The 15985-nt window shown below is 30.6% G+C and overlaps 1 protein-coding gene across 50 annotated transcripts in view; it reads left to right on the forward strand.

Moving 5' to 3' along the window:
• RIMS2 (regulating synaptic membrane exocytosis 2) overlaps positions 1 to 15985 on the forward strand; it is a 629392-nt gene that overhangs the window by 443999 nt on the left and 169408 nt on the right. For 10 of the 50 annotated variants that reach the window (XM_081502217.1, XM_081502229.1, XM_081502212.1 and 7 more), the window contains one exon: positions 13218 to 13250. The exons of 37 other annotated variants lie outside the window; for them this stretch is intronic. In XM_081502217.1, the coding sequence (XP_081358343.1) occupies positions 13218 to 13250 (33 nt within the window). Of the gene's footprint in view, positions 1 to 13208; positions 13251 to 15985 lie in introns of all 50 variants that reach the window. 3 more of the 50 variants (XM_081502218.1, XM_081502239.1, XM_081502244.1) reach the window with 2 other exon arrangements.

Below are 15985 nucleotides of genomic sequence, written 5' to 3' on the forward strand. Positions count from 1 at the left end.
AACCGTATAAATAAGAAAGAAAGGAAGACAGGAAGAAGGATGGGAAGAAGAAGGGGAAAATACAGATTTCAAAGGAATCAAAAATAATAAAATAACTTTGACAGTCTTCATAATGGATACTTGCTTCTGTAAGTATTCAAGGAATCGGATAACATTTAGGGTGACAGGGTGTGGACAGGCTTCGTTTTGCTGCCTCTCTGTATTCTCACAAATGCTTGTAGAGCAAGGAGAGTACCAATACTCATGTCTTAATTTCTAAATTTGCTTAATATCTAGATAGGAATAGATTTTATAGTGGCATTGGCAGATAATTCCTAAAGACAACATTCCCTGCTAACCTAGATCAATAACACTTTGACAAAAAATAAAATGGGAGAGACTGAGGGATACTTTAAAATAGCAAGATATTGATCATATATATATTTCACTCAATTGCATCTGTTTTATAGAAAAATAGCTTGGTGACAGTGAACAAGATGGATTTGAAAGACTGAGGACTTGTGACTGTTTAGGGTATTTCAGTTGGCAACTATATGTTGACCTCTATTAACTTGTAAACAAATATGTTCTAATTTCTTTTCCTAATCTTTCCTTTCCTTCATGGTAGCCATTCTTCCTTATTTTTCTTTGCTTCGCCTTTTGCTTGTTTTATTTCTTTTATACTACCAAAGCCTCAATTGATTAATCTAATATGGGAGAGAACCCCCCTGCCACCTCATACCTTTCTGCAAACTTCAGCCATTTTTCAAAACATACCATTGTTGGCCTCCTAAATACAAACAGCCATTTTCTGTTTGGTTTTGAAAATAGCATAATCTTAGGAAGGTGATACAGTGCTACAGAAAGATCAGGTTTTGGAACCTTGGCTCAGGGCCTGCCTTTACAGTGAGCCAACTTTGTGACTCTGGGTCCTTAAGTCAAGTTAGTTCATCTGAGAAAAGCAAATCTTAGAGTATCTCTTTTATCCCCAATATGCTATTTTAAGAATCAAATGAGGTAATACCTGTGAAATTGATTGTGAACTTGGGCAACTACTTAGTTCTTATCCTTATTAATCAGTTCTTTGTTTTCTTACCTATAGAAAACACCTGATAGAAGGTCCTTTCTGTGATTTATAGGATCAAATATGATGCTATATGTGAAAGTACATTGAAACACATAGTATCATAAAAATACAATCTTTTAACATAGGAATTTATGCTCTTTAAATTGTTGTCTTGATATAGGATTGTACTAGCTGGAATATAGGTATTCTATAGACATGTAGGTTTTTAAAATATCACTTAAAAATATCTCATAGTTTAATTTTCATGAGTAAATTGTTTCTTCAAGTTACCTAATAGTTAATAAGTCAGTCTTTAGGCTTCCCCATCTACAAATTAAATTCATAACTGAATGTTTACTTGATGCAATTATCCCCCTAGAAAAAAATGTTTTCTCTACTTGATTGGGTTTCTAGTTTGCAGCTGAGCAATGGGACATTCTTTCCAACTCATACTTATCAACTAAGTTGCATTATGCATCTCTTATTTTTCACCTCCACACTTTGGTAGTAGATGTACAATATCATGGGTTACTACTTTATACATAAATCTTAAGATCTTTATTATTTAATATTAAGAAGACTATTTTTTAAATTACCACAATAATCCTTCAATAGAAAAGACCATCTTTAAGGGGCTGCATGCTTAGCACGTTTTTGCTATCTTTCTTTAATGTAACTAAAACACTTTACAAACAATTTGAACATTTTTCTGTAATTTTCCATAGTTTATTCTTAATGACATCAAGTATTTCATTTTAATTATATGACCAATAAATTCAAAGAGGGCTAGATATGGTTAATACTTAGCATTGTTTCTGGAGTGATGAATTAATTTTTTGGTAGTCAGTTCTGTGCTTTTTATGACTAATTCTGTTTTAAATAGACATTTGAGTTTCAACATAGGGTTTGCTAATAGTCACACTTAGAACTTTTAGAAAATCTTCTAGATTCAGTGTCTTAATTTTATCTTTTCTGGTGTAAGTACTCTCACACAAAATCTTGACTAATCAATAGTAAGAAGCCAGAGCAACTCTATAAATTTAGAGCTGGCATTAACCTTAGAACTTTCAAGACCAGCTTCCTTACTTTGAAGGTAACAGATTAGAGGCAGAGGGGCTATAAAACTTGTCTAAGGTTATACACCTAGTTAATGGCAGAAATGTTCCTAAAAGCCACCTTAGTCCAGTTACATACCTGTTACCTCCTTTATCAATCATTGATAGCCTTGATCTAAGTCATCTTTCATTGTTGCATTGTCTAGTATTTACAAATGGATGGTTATGAGATTGTTTTTTTGTTACCACCATATAATGGATTTTCTTCAACTAAAATGTTTGTCAACTCAAAAAAGTGTTCAAAAACTAACTCTGTTTTGTGTTAGGATATTTTCCTCCATACTTCAAAAGATGCTTTCTACCAATATATAGAAAGGTTGGACCATTTTCAAAACATGCTATTTCTACTTCTACACACTCAGTCTTACTTCAGAAGGTAGCATATTGTTCTTTTTTGAAACATCACAAACTCTCTCAAATGGTGAAATTTGAAATAGCTTTTTAAATGACAAATGTATAGGATTTTAGAAATTTTGATTTTAGAAACAACTCTTCATTGCTTGTGAAATCTTATATACTGATAGATAACCAAAAGTGCTAGTCATTCTAAATCAAGAAATACTGTATTATAAATGAGTTTATTATTTTCCCCAACATAGGGAAATTAGTCTGTTGTTTTTGTGTTACCACAGATTAATTTTGACTAAGGAGAGATCATTTCTTGGTTCTTTCAACTAAAGAGGGTTTAACTAGAGTCTTGAAATTGATCAGAAAATTTATTCTTTAAAGCTTTTAAGATTTTTCTTTCCACTAACAGTTGATTCAAACATGGCATCTTTATCCAGATTGTTTACCATTTGGGAATGATATTTTGCATCTTTATCAGATTATTTATCAATTAGAAAATCAGGGGGGTCAACTACATGCCAAAGTGCAAATTAAATACTCTCAAAGCAAGAAGTTTATTTCCTTGCTGATTTATGTTGGACCAGAACAAAATGTCTTCATTAAATAGCATTTACATATTTCAGGTCTAGGAACTGAAAACCCTTATGCTTAATGCAGTCAATTCTAGCAATATAAATAAGCAAAGATCATAGTGTATCCAAAATCATCCATATTTGATGTTGCAATATAGCATATTTTTTTCATTTTTGGCAGTGCTTTTTATATTCCTGGTTATGTTTTGCTTAGCTTAATATTATAAAATAGGTTAGTATTTCATTCCAGTATTTCATTATTTATGGCCAAAGGTGAATAAGTACCAGAGGATCATTTATGGCATGGTGAAACTTCCTGGGGATTAAAATGTCCTTAGATAGTAACTGTCTACTAGACTTATAGCTTTAGAAACATGTGAATAAAAAGAAAAGCAAGTGTATACTTAAGTGTTTGTGAATGCCACTATGAGACTGAGATCAAAGAGTGACTAGTGAATCTTTTGAAACATGACCTACAAGGCCCTACATGATCTGTGCTCCCTCCACTTCCCTTTTCATTACCTCTTTAACCTCACCTTCTGTGATTTTCCATTTTCTCTTCACTGTACTCCAGCCAGGAGATCTTTGTGCTTTCCTAGAACATATCAGATATTCTTCCACCTCAGGACATTTGCATGTGCTGTTCTTCTACCTGTAATGCCCTCCCTTAATGATCGTAGGCATAACTCCCTTGCTTCCTTGAGTTCCTCACTCAAAACCTTCCTTCTTAATCAGAATTTCCATGACTAACTCTATTGAAATTTGCATCACACCTTGCACAGTTCCTTTATTTCTTACCTACTTCATGTTTGTCATCTTAGCACTTACCAATATCTAAGTCACAACATATTTTACTCATTTATCTTGTTTATAATTTGTTTCTCCCACTAGAATATAAGCTTTATGAGGCCATGGATTTTTGTCTTTTGTTGTTGTTATATCACCAATGGCTAAACATGCCTGGATTATAGTAGGTGCTGAATAAATATTTGTTCAATGAATGAATATTATATTATACTACAAATAATTCCAAATGATTTTAGATAAGCTAGATAACTCATATTCAATGATACCAAACCTAATATTCATTTTTTATTAAGATCCTAATTTTTATTGACGTAATATTCCATAGCACACGTATTTTTATGTTGTTTAATGAAAGCACTAAATATGGTAGTAAATAAATCACCGTTATATCTTATTATATATTAAATGTAACAGATTTTTCTCTTGATTTATATGAAAATCTCTGTATTTTAGTTCTTTATAAACATTTTGTTTCACCACACTAAAGTAATGTTTAGCAAAATGTTTATTTATAACATAAATTAATATTATTCAATATTGATTAAAAAAACTTTATTTGATATATCACTGAAATCATTTTCTTCATACATTCAATAATCTTTTATTGAAAATAAAGTTTAGAATTTCCTGAAAGTATACTTAAGTGCTTTGGAATTTGAAATCTATAAAACAATTTTAAATGTCATATTTCTATATTTAAAGCATTACCTGCGTACTACTGAGAGTTTATGGAAGAATTTAGAGGAAAATAATTTTTTAAATTAGATCCCTGAAGTATTTTTAGGTTATTAGTACACAAATTATCTAACATGTCTGGCAAACTCTGATTATATTTTTTGATTTATATTAGAAGTTACATGGGAAGACCAGCAGAAAAAGGTGAATGGTACATTAAGTGATGACAAACCATTGCCGACAAAGAAACACCAGTCTGAGCCAGGTTTGTCAGGATTTGGAAAACATCTGAAAGCATGAGTCTATAAGCACTGCATTTCATGCTTTTTAAACATATGTGTGCTGTTGTACCTCATTTTTCTCACTTTGGTGTGAACTTTAGAGTGTGTAGAGCTTGTTTAGATTAGAATGGTGAAAACAATTCAAGATTTATTTAGAAAACTAGTTGCACGTGTTTTGGAAAAAGCAATTATTTTATTATTAAGATTATTTCTTTAGGGAAAAGGTGACTAACTTAAGCACAAATAATAATATATATTTGGTTGTTTAGACCCAAATTAAATGAGAAGTGCTTACATCCCTTTAAAAGTTCTCTAGAAAGCTCAATATATATTTTTTTGAGTTTGTCTTTATAGGTCATTCCTTATATTTAATTGTAAATGCTATCAAGGTATTATATCAATTGGTAATGATTTACTTACAACTTCTGGAGCTAAAATTATTGCAACCAAAACAAGACAGAATGATAGCATAGTATGTGAATTCCATAGTCTCTTCAAGCCATTAATTCTACCAGTAAATTGAAATGAAGTGATTTTCTTTTCTTTTTTCTTTCTTCTCTTTTTTTGGGGAGATATGATTAAGTAAGAGAGGACAAAAACTTGAACCAGAAGCAAAAGGAAGAGAAGCAAAGTGCAAAGACAAGTCAACTGAATAATCAGTACTACTTTTAACCAGTAATTGGATGAGAGTACAATGAAAATTTCATTCAAAATTTAAGAATGCTAATGGATTTTTTATAATACTATTGTCTTTAAGAATTGTGTTTATAGTAACAAGGTTAATGTATTTTTATGCAGAGACTCAGTTCGTGTTAAATTTCTGAAACCTGTAGTTTAAAATATGTCAATATAGGGACTTCCCTGGCGGCCCAGTGTTTAGGACTCTGCAGTCCTAAACTTCACTTTTTGTTTAGGACTTCACTTTCACTTTCCCTCACTCCGCAGTGGGTCTGGGTTCCATCCCTGTTAGGGAACTAAGATCCTGCAAGCCACAAGATGTGGCTGAAAATAAAATATCAATATATAAATTAAACTAATTTATTAACAAGTACTCATTGCTATGCTGTTGTATGCCTGACATTATGGTAAGCACTGAGTTCCTGGGATAGACAAGAGAGATGCATTAATTGCTCTCTTAGAGCTTACATTCTGGCAATAATACATAAGTTAAAATAATTATACTAAAGATTTAGTTGTTATAATTGTGATAGTGCTATTAAAGAGAATAGGATGTTTTGAGAAGAAGCATTGTGTTACATAAGTCTGGAGAGCAGGGAAAAATTGTGTGCTGTGTGTTCAGTCACTCAGTTTTGTCCGACTCTTTGTGACTGCCTGGACTGTAGCCCACCAGGCTCCTCTGTCCATGGAATTTTTTAGGTAAGAATACTGAAGTGAGTTGCCATTTCCTCCTCCAGGGGATCTTCCCAACCCAGGAATGGAATCCTTGTCTCCTGCATTTCTGCATTGGCAGGCAGGTACTTTACCACTGAGCCACCCGGAAAGCCCATAAGGAAAAAATACCATTGTGCAAAAGGCTTAATCTGTGAATTCTCTGTTAGTGAAACAATTAAATTCTAAAAATTTAAAAAAAAACTGAAATTGCATTGGAGATTTAAATATATTCATAAAGTTGTAAGAAAAATATCTTACACATTTTTTTCAAATCTTCAATTAAGAATCTCTTGTTTTATTTAAGAATCATCTAAATGTTGATGTATGGCAGAAACCAACACAATATTGTAAGTCATTATCCTTCGATTAAAAATAAATATGTAAATAATCAGTTTATTTGGAAAATAACAAGTAGCTTAATATATTTCAGGAGACTTTAAAAAGTAAAGTACAAAATTGGTTTTATATTATGATTTATATAACAAAAATTATTAGTGTAAAAATATCTCCTTGTTGTGTTGTGTGATATGATTATCCTTAGTCATAAACTATTATTTATTTCTCTTGCTTGCCATCATGTCTGATGACATGAATACCCGTGTGGCCATGTATTATCTATGTAAATAAATTACACTGAATACTAAAATCATGAAAAGATGTAGTATTTGGCTAAATATATTTTTAAGCCTCACAAATGAAATTTCTTACATTTCCTTTAGATTTTTTTTTTTGTTTATTCTCATATATTGCATATATTTTTATTATTAAGCCTTCTAATTAAGTGTAGGCTATGTATGCAGTAGAGAAAAATTAATGTAGTTAGAGTGCCTTAATGTCATGGTTTAAAATGTTTATAGATTTTCCTACCTTGGCAATTGTACATTTTCCTATATACTGGGAAATTCCTGGGAATTCAAACCCTAAATGTCGTGAGTAAGTATGCAGTATGCTAAGGAAGTAAATGCTATGTTAAATTCTATTGTTCATAAATATTTTTGTTTCTCAAAGAAAGGTAGAATATGTTGAGAATATTTTTAATGATTGAAACTTTGGAATGATAGAATGGGTGGAAAACAGTGGGCTATCAGATGGGCCTAATTGCATTTCAATAGCATGTTTATGAGTTGGACTTCACAGAAGACCTCTTTGGATTCATTCTTTATTTTATATTTAAATATATCTATCATATTAATTATATAGTAATTATAATCAGTGTTTAATATATAATTTTTATTCACTAAAATCTAAAAGATCATCTTCCATTAATAGTCAAAGTTTTTTAATCAGAGGATTATTGTAGTAAACTTGTGGCATTAGAAAAAATTTGTGAGGGCTTGAACCCAAACCTGAGATGCATTGTTGGCTATGTATCGATCACATTTATTGTTCTTTTTCTTTTGCTGTTTTATGAAAATTTATACAAGAACAACACTGGGAATTTTGCATTCTGAGGATATATACTAACAATTAAAGCACTGCTTGAAATTTTTATTTTAAATATTACTATGGAACTGGAGTACTAAATGGGATGATATAGACTAGAAAATGGGTTAACAAAACTTAGATGAACTTTAATATGGATTAGTATCTGCTTCTTTTAAGAAAAATACATCTCTGAACTAGATGTTCTGAGAGAACTATCAGCAAATGGGTGATTTATTTTCAGTATTTCTAACTTAACTGACAGCAATATAGATGAAAATCCCTGGGAAAGATGATGATGTTTATCGTATTAGTATCTTTGACGTGATCATAAAATACAAGAATTTTATAAACGATTTTAAAACCCAGGTTTTAGGTTTAATCTGCAAAGTGAATCACTAAATATCTTCATGTAGAATGTGCCATAGATTTTGGGTAGGCCATAAAGTTAACAAAACATTCTTAATGGGAATCAAGGACATGCAAGCATGTAAAATCTGTTGTTTATTTTCTCAATAATCAATCTGGTTCTAGACTAGAATACTATGCCTACAATAATGTACTGTTTTTAAATGATGAAAACATAGTTAATCTGTTGAAATTTATTATTTTCACTTTGTGAGTTATCTGTCCTAGTAATTAGCATAGTATATGGGAAAAGAGCATAGTTTTACATAAAATACTTTATCTCATATTTTACTTAAACTCAAAAGGTGCAAAAGCTAACTTCAGTTAAACTAAATGTTTTAGACTGATAAAATTTCTCTTTCTCCAAAATAAAAAACTCTTGGACTTAAATAATTCAGAATCTATAATACTTTGAGATGTAATTATAAATGATTTCTGATATATGTAATGATTAATTGATAACTATCTATAAAAAAAGATTGTCCACCTTGATTTGTCTTTTTCTAAGTGGAAGGTATGCTGCAGCTAGGAAAATCTACAATTGACTTAGCTACTTTTTGTATAATTACCCTGAAACATGACAGTGCTACTTACCTTGCTGTATCTTATCTGGAAATAAGTGCTTATGATTTTCTGGAAAAGTGAGGGCAATGAAGCACTTTCCTGGGTGACTGTATGATTGTACAACTTTTTGGAAATTGAGAATATTCAAAGTAACAAGTTATGTTTTACTACTTGCTATAACATTTTCTGTGCATAAGCCCCTAGTTTTAGCATTGTATGATTTAATGTATTAACCTTTAATTTTTTCCAAAATAAAGTTTCCATATTGTATTATTTATAGATCTGCAACTATGGTGAAGGCAGAGATTATTTTTACTCAGTTCAACCTTTGGAATTATGCTTTACAAAATTTATCGTGAGGCAAGCTAAATATTCAAAAGTGTGTTTTGTTAGTGAACTTTATACTTAAAATTTTTGGTTGATTACTTTGATATTTGTGCTTTTGTTTTCTTTCGTTCTTGAATACTCTAACCTTTCTTAAGGGTAGAAACAATTTATTTCAGACTAAATCAATATTTTAATTTAGTCTTTAGTTAGATGCTAGTCTAATCCATCTTATCTGGGAAAAAGAATCAAGGTTGCATTCTTGGTTAATATTAACAGGTTGGTAATTTCTAATTATTTCTGGATTGTTTTAGAATGAATGTACTTTGTTTTGGCAGAAGAACGTGATATAAAGCAAACTAAGTAGGTATTTTATAGAATGCAAATCAACTCATGGTAATTTTAGAATTAAGTAATGCTGACACCTTCAGATGTAAATACAGCATTGTTAACAAGGATATTCTCCTGGAATAATGTGAGATTTCATGATTTACGAGTTTACTTGCTCATTTAAAGTTGGTTCCATTTTCATTCAACATACAGATAAATTTATAAGGCCAAGCTTGTACTTAAGTGACTTTCTTTTTTATGATAAATAGCATGCTATAGTTTGGAAATCAATTATTTTAAACTCCTTCAATAAATACGTTAAGCATGTTTTTCTTCTGCATTTAAAATTGCATTACAAGTAAGGCTCTAAGGATAGAATCAGAAAAAAACTGGCATAGCTAGGAATAAGAAACAAGACATTTAAAAGATAAATATTTTTGTTAACTTTAAAAATAGGTTAATATTTCAAAAGATTATGCTTCACTTACTCCAATAGGTAGGTAGAAGCTTTTGTAAATATTCAATAATCTTAAGGTTGTTGCAAAATTATGGAAAGTAATAACTAGTTTAGAAAATAAATTTGAATCATTTAGATTGAGGAGTTTTTCAACAAGATTTTTGTCACAGTAGGGAAATTTTAATTTGAAATCTGTAAACTTTGATAAACATTTTGATTTTTTTTATTCTAGATCTTTCCAGATCTTTATATTGTTAAGATACCTACTAAGTAGATGCTTTGCTTTGGCTTTACTTTGAAAAATATCTCTCCTTCCCTCAAAGGAAACATTCTAAGGCTCTTATGACCTTTAAAAACCCTCATGCCTGCACACTTTGTCACTTCTGACTCTGCAACCCCATGGACTGTAGCCCCCCAGGCTCTGCTATTCATAGAATTTTCCAGCAAAAATACTGGAGTGGGTTGCCATTTCCTCCTCCAAGAAAAAATCCTCATACTTATTATTAACTTTTAATTACATGAAAGTTCTAATATACACTTAAAGTCTTAAGGCTATAAGTGTATATTTTATCTATATCAATCAATCTATCTATCTAATCACAATGAGCTATAGTGTGACAGTAATAGATCCCTAAGAGAGAGTATACTTTTACTGTCTTTAATCTCTCTAACTGGTTATTGGTTAAATGAAGTGTTAGAAAGATTTCTCATTAGAATTGCCGTTAACAGCACTGAAGGTAGAATGTTTGTCACAAAGTAAGGATTAAAGGAAAAGTAGAGAGATTACTTCTTCAAGGTTCATGAAAGTCTATCATTTATTATAATAATATATGTGAAACAAGTTTTTCTAGCTATTGCCATTGAACTATGACACAGCTGTTTAAAGGATATAGAGTATAAGCTTCTCTTTTCAAAAGTGGATGTTTTAATACAAACAGTATATCATAAAAGCTATAACCACAAAGAAGACAGGAAAGCCAAACATTTAAAAAATATATTTGGTATAACTGAAAGCTATTCATTGAAATTTTATGATTTAAATTAATATTCAGTCTGCTAACTAAAGTTAAGTGATTTTTAGGTAAGATTAAGATCTATTTATTGAGCGATCATGTTGGCATAAGTAATGGAAAAATGATTTAATAGGCACTTTCAGTTCATATTGAGATCATTGTTAAAATTTTTCATTGTCATCCTTTTCTATTGTATAAATTTTGTATTATTTTCTCAAAACAATTAAATTGTTGGTGCTAAGTATTACCATATTCTTCACATGAGTAAAAAGCATTGGTGAATTTCTTGCATAGTTAGTTGTACCATGTACCTCTTTTTAAAAGCATTCTAGTTAATACTATATAATAAAATATCCAGTTCAGGTGTTACCATGAAAAAAATTTATTTTTTTCTTATTTAACTTTTTATTTCACATGCTTTTATTGGGTCGTATAGCATCTAGTAGAAAGAAAATTGATCTGTGATCAGGAGACCTGTGTTCTATTTCTGGTTCTGCCCTTGAGCTTATTTTATGACCTTGGGTAAGTCACTCAAAGTCTGTGTGCTTCAGTTATTCTCTATAATAAATTAATAAATGGGTTAGGAAGAATTTTGAATGTTTTGAATCCATACAACATGAGAAATATTGCCTTAATGCCATTATAAAATACTCAAAATACAGGAAAATGCTAGGTAGCAAAAGAGACTCCACTTATTTATGTTGCTTTTATGTTTTCTGCAAAAAAATAAAATATTTTCTTAGAGGTGGAATGTACTTAAGCGGTTATTTTGTCCAATTCATACCAATTTCATTTTAACGTGTGTGGAAGCTGCTTTAGTAGTGTGGTAAATATGTATGTAGGGAAGTTTTTCCTATAGGATATAATGCGAAATATGATATTAATATATCTCAGCATTAACCTATTGTATTAATATATCTCATATTCTCCTATTTTATCTACTTTGAGAAATGGGTGGATTGGGATGCAAAAGAAAATATGGTATATAGCATGTTAATGTATGAATGTATTTCAGAGGATAATACTTTTCTAGTGGTCGATCCTATTGGCAAAGTCTAGTTTGTATTATAATTGTGATGAAATTTACTGTCTACTTTTGAATGTGTCAAAGGTGTGCTTGCATAGTAATCAAAATGACATTAAGTTTCAAAATGTGTCATTTTTTTTCAGATCTCTAGAATTCATACCAGGATTTCTCTTCTCTCTTAAAACAAAAAGCTTTATCTCAGTACTTCTTTCCTAGTGGAAAGTTTTCATTTTCTCGCTATTCAGAAAGATAAATTTGTTATAGGAGTGCTTTCTCTCAGTGTATCAATATTCCAAATATATTTTGATATAACACGTTTTTCTATAAATCACTCAAAAACCATGATACAAGTATTGCAGAAATTAGTGTGGTGTTTTAATTTAAGAATTTGTATCACCTGATTTGAAGCTAAGAAAGTAATTAAAATAGGCCATTTTGATTTTGTGTTATAATGTTTATCTGTATCAGTCGTACTAATACTAACTCTAATATCTTTGGAAAAAAATTTTCTTAGAATGCTCAGTTTAGCATACATTTCCTGCTTCATCACTGTATAAAATGTCTTCTGAACTTTTCCACTATCAATGGATAAAGAAGTGTTTCCTAAACATGTGCCGTATCTCCTATAGGAGGTGTTGGATTTGGATGGGCAAATTTCTATGTGAACGTCAATGATCTGTTCTGTGATATCTGTAAGAATTTTCTGAATAAATGACCTTATAAGGGAATATGATCAAAGAAAATTTATCTTAATTGAATATTAACTTGAATTATTAATATTTAAATAAAGCCTTTTATTTCAGCTAGTCTTTTATAATGAGTTTTATTATATTTGTTACTCTAGGATATTTTTATAATAATATGTGGTTGTACTGAAGTATTGTGAATTATTGGCCTAATGGTCATACTTAATTTTCATATATGTACTGACAAATTTAGGAAACTTGAAGGGCATAGAAATAAACTATTTTTATTGCTCTTTTTGAAGATTATTCAATTAAATCCTTTCCTTTCAATGATAACTAAAAATTCTAAAAGCATTTTCACAGATCTGAAATGGACTTAGTAATGTCTTAAACAATATGGCCTTACAAGTACTGTTGTTTTTACTAATGATGTCTTTCTTCAGCATCACTGTTCAGGATTGGCTGTCCACAATAATTGTAAATGTTTTAATCCTCTTTATTTCTACACTAACTTTACTTTTCTGATTCTGCTAACCCATAGTAGCTTAACCAGTTCACCATCAGTTCTTCTGTATTTTTTTTCTTTTAATATGGTATGTATTTGATTATATCTTCCCTACAACTGTGCACAGGATGCTTTCTCAAAATGATTTGAGGCCCTTTCCTTCAGTGTCACTTTTTACCTTTTGAGCACATCCACTCACACCCATCTCCTTTGTCTATGTCTGTCCATTACACGATGTGATCACAGAAGAAGTGGACACCACAAGGAGAAGACATGCAGGTCTGTCTCTTCTACTGTTTTCTTTGTTATTTTTCATTTATCTAACTTGTCTTAGAAATTTTTTTTTACTAAATTTTACTTATTTTATAATTTTTCATTCTTTTCCTATATTAACAAAATGTTAAATCTGCAGGCATTTTCATTTTAGGTAGTTGTATATTCAACTTTTAGCAACAACTGCTCCAATTAGATGAATAAAAATAAAATGATTAATTTTATGTCATAGAAGTATATATATACATTTTTTCCATAACTGGGTAACTAACTCCAGATTCAAATATATGTATGTTTATGTATAGTCAGGTAGGTTAAATTAACAAATTAATCATACTTCAATTTGTTTTAGGCTTAAAACTTATTTTTAAATTTAATCCATAATTCTAAAAGTATTTTATTTCTATCTTGAGTTCAGCAGTGTGTTAGAACATGGAAAATATTAAAGACCTAATACATGCCCTAAACAAGCTGTCAGTATCACAGAGGAGTTAAAATATGTGGGTAAGATGCTATGTTGACGTGCTAAAATGGATGACTCAACAGTATGTTCTACAAAGGTATAAAGTCAAATAAAATTTGATTCGAATAGACAGCCAAACAAAGTTTCATGAAAGAAGTCACACTTAAACTAAAACTTGAACATTTATTCAACACTCATTGAGTACTTGCTGTGTGGTACTGTTCTAGGTGCTGGAAATCACAGGACACACAAAACAGCTTGTGGGCTTTTTCTAGTATGAGTCTAACAAATAAGCACAATAGTATTATAGGTGCTATGAGAAATATATACATATAATTTATGTGTATATGTAGACTACAGTGGAATCACAAAGAATAGTGTTATTATTTCCACCTGAGAAGTATGGGTATTAGTTCAAGAAAGACTTCATGGAAGCAATGATCCTTGAATTGAATATTGAAAACTAGAAACATGTTGGCCTTATGTGTACAGAATATATCAGGCAGAGGAAACAATATAGCGGAATGGCTTCAGATTTGTTTAGACAAAAGTAGGCAGGGGAGGGTTTCTGAAGTTTGTGTAAGTTATTGAAGCATATAAAGCAAGAGAGGGACACAATCAGATATTTGCTTCTAGAAAGACTACTTTGGAAGCTTGGTAAAAGATGGACTGGAACTATATAAGCAGAAATACTTTTTATGAGGATATTGCATAAATCAGTTTGAGAGATCAAAACTGGCTGAATTAAGGTATCAGTAGAGGCAGTTGATTCATGAAGTTATTTAAAAATGTAGAATCTATAAGACTTAGTTATCAATTGGACATTATTGTTGAAAGGAAAAGGAAAAATAAGATAATAATCTTGGATGACTGAAATGTTTGGATAGGTGGTGGTGTATTTTATCTTACAGGGAATATAAGTTGAACAAAAATTTAGGGTGCAAACTAAAGAGTTCAGTTTGGGGATGGGTTAGTTTGAGGTTTCTCTGGAATATTCATCTAATATCTGTGTTTGGATGTATGGATCTGGAGCTCTGGAGAGAAGTCTGAGCTAAATTATTTCAATTATAGTATTCTTAGCATTAAAATGGTTCCTTTTTTGTGTTGTTTATCTGATTATTCTGAATATCATTCACTGGTGTGTATTATTTCAAATTTGCTCTTCAATTCTTATTATGTTTGCTTGGCATATATACCATATTTTGAGTGCTATGAGCTTACCTTTGACATTTTTTTCTACTTGTGTTGTATCCTAAAATGGTAAAGAGAAGTAACATTCATTGTAGGGGAAGTTTGACAAAAGTATATATGTGTTTACATCCAAATGTACATATAAGCTGTTTTTGAAATTTCCCCAAGTTTTCAATTATTTATTACCAATCTTTTTATTTACATATTTTATCCATTTTATAGATATTTTTTGTTCTTGATTATATTCTGTATTTAATGGACTTAATATTATTAACAAAAATCTAAGACACAGGCACTCAAGATTGCTCAATCATGGGCAGTTCCCTGGTAGTCCAGTAGTTAAGACTCTGCACTTTCACTAACAAGGGCATGAGTTCAATCCCTAGTGGAAAACCTAAGATCGTGAAAGCCACGTGGCACGGCCAAAAAGATTTTTTTTTTACAAGATTGATTAGTCATGGAAAAATGTAACTCTAGTTACTAGAGTGAAATTTTACAGAAAATGTAAATCACTCAGTTGGCACATGATGTCAACTCTGTTTCAGTACTGTATTAGATAGCTCAGATGTTGTGAGAGACACAATAACTTTGAGAAATATTTTATGTAAGTTTAAGCTTAACATTTTATTAAGTAATATTGTGATTTTTAACCAAAAAGTCTTGAATGAAATATATGTATATGGACATATTTAAAAACATCACATCATGTATGAAAACTACTACTGATAGAGTATAACACTTAAATTTAGTTCTTTAAAGCCTATAAATATTCACCTATAAGGTAGTAGAGTTAGGAAAGTTCTTGAAGCTTGAAACAAAAATACCCAAACATGGGATAAGTGTGGTCTTGAGCATTTCTTCCTCGTGTGGGGTGGTGTGGAAGAAAGATTATTAGATAGAAGTCAAGAGATCTAGTTTTAGTCCTATTCTTGCTAGTAAGCTGTGATTACAGACACATAATTTAATGTCTTTGGGTTTCAGCTGTTTCTTATTTAAAATGGGGGTTTAAGTGTTTTTAACTTTAGAACTTAATCCTGATTGTAAGATGTTACTGCTAAATTTTCAAAATAGTTTTCATGCACTGTTA

This window comes from Giraffa tippelskirchi, chromosome 6 (genome assembly GCF_054371585.1).
Source record: "Giraffa tippelskirchi isolate mGirTip1 chromosome 6, T2T-mGirTip1v1.2.pri, whole genome shotgun sequence".
NCBI lineage: Eukaryota > Metazoa > Chordata > Mammalia > Artiodactyla > Giraffidae > Giraffa > Giraffa tippelskirchi.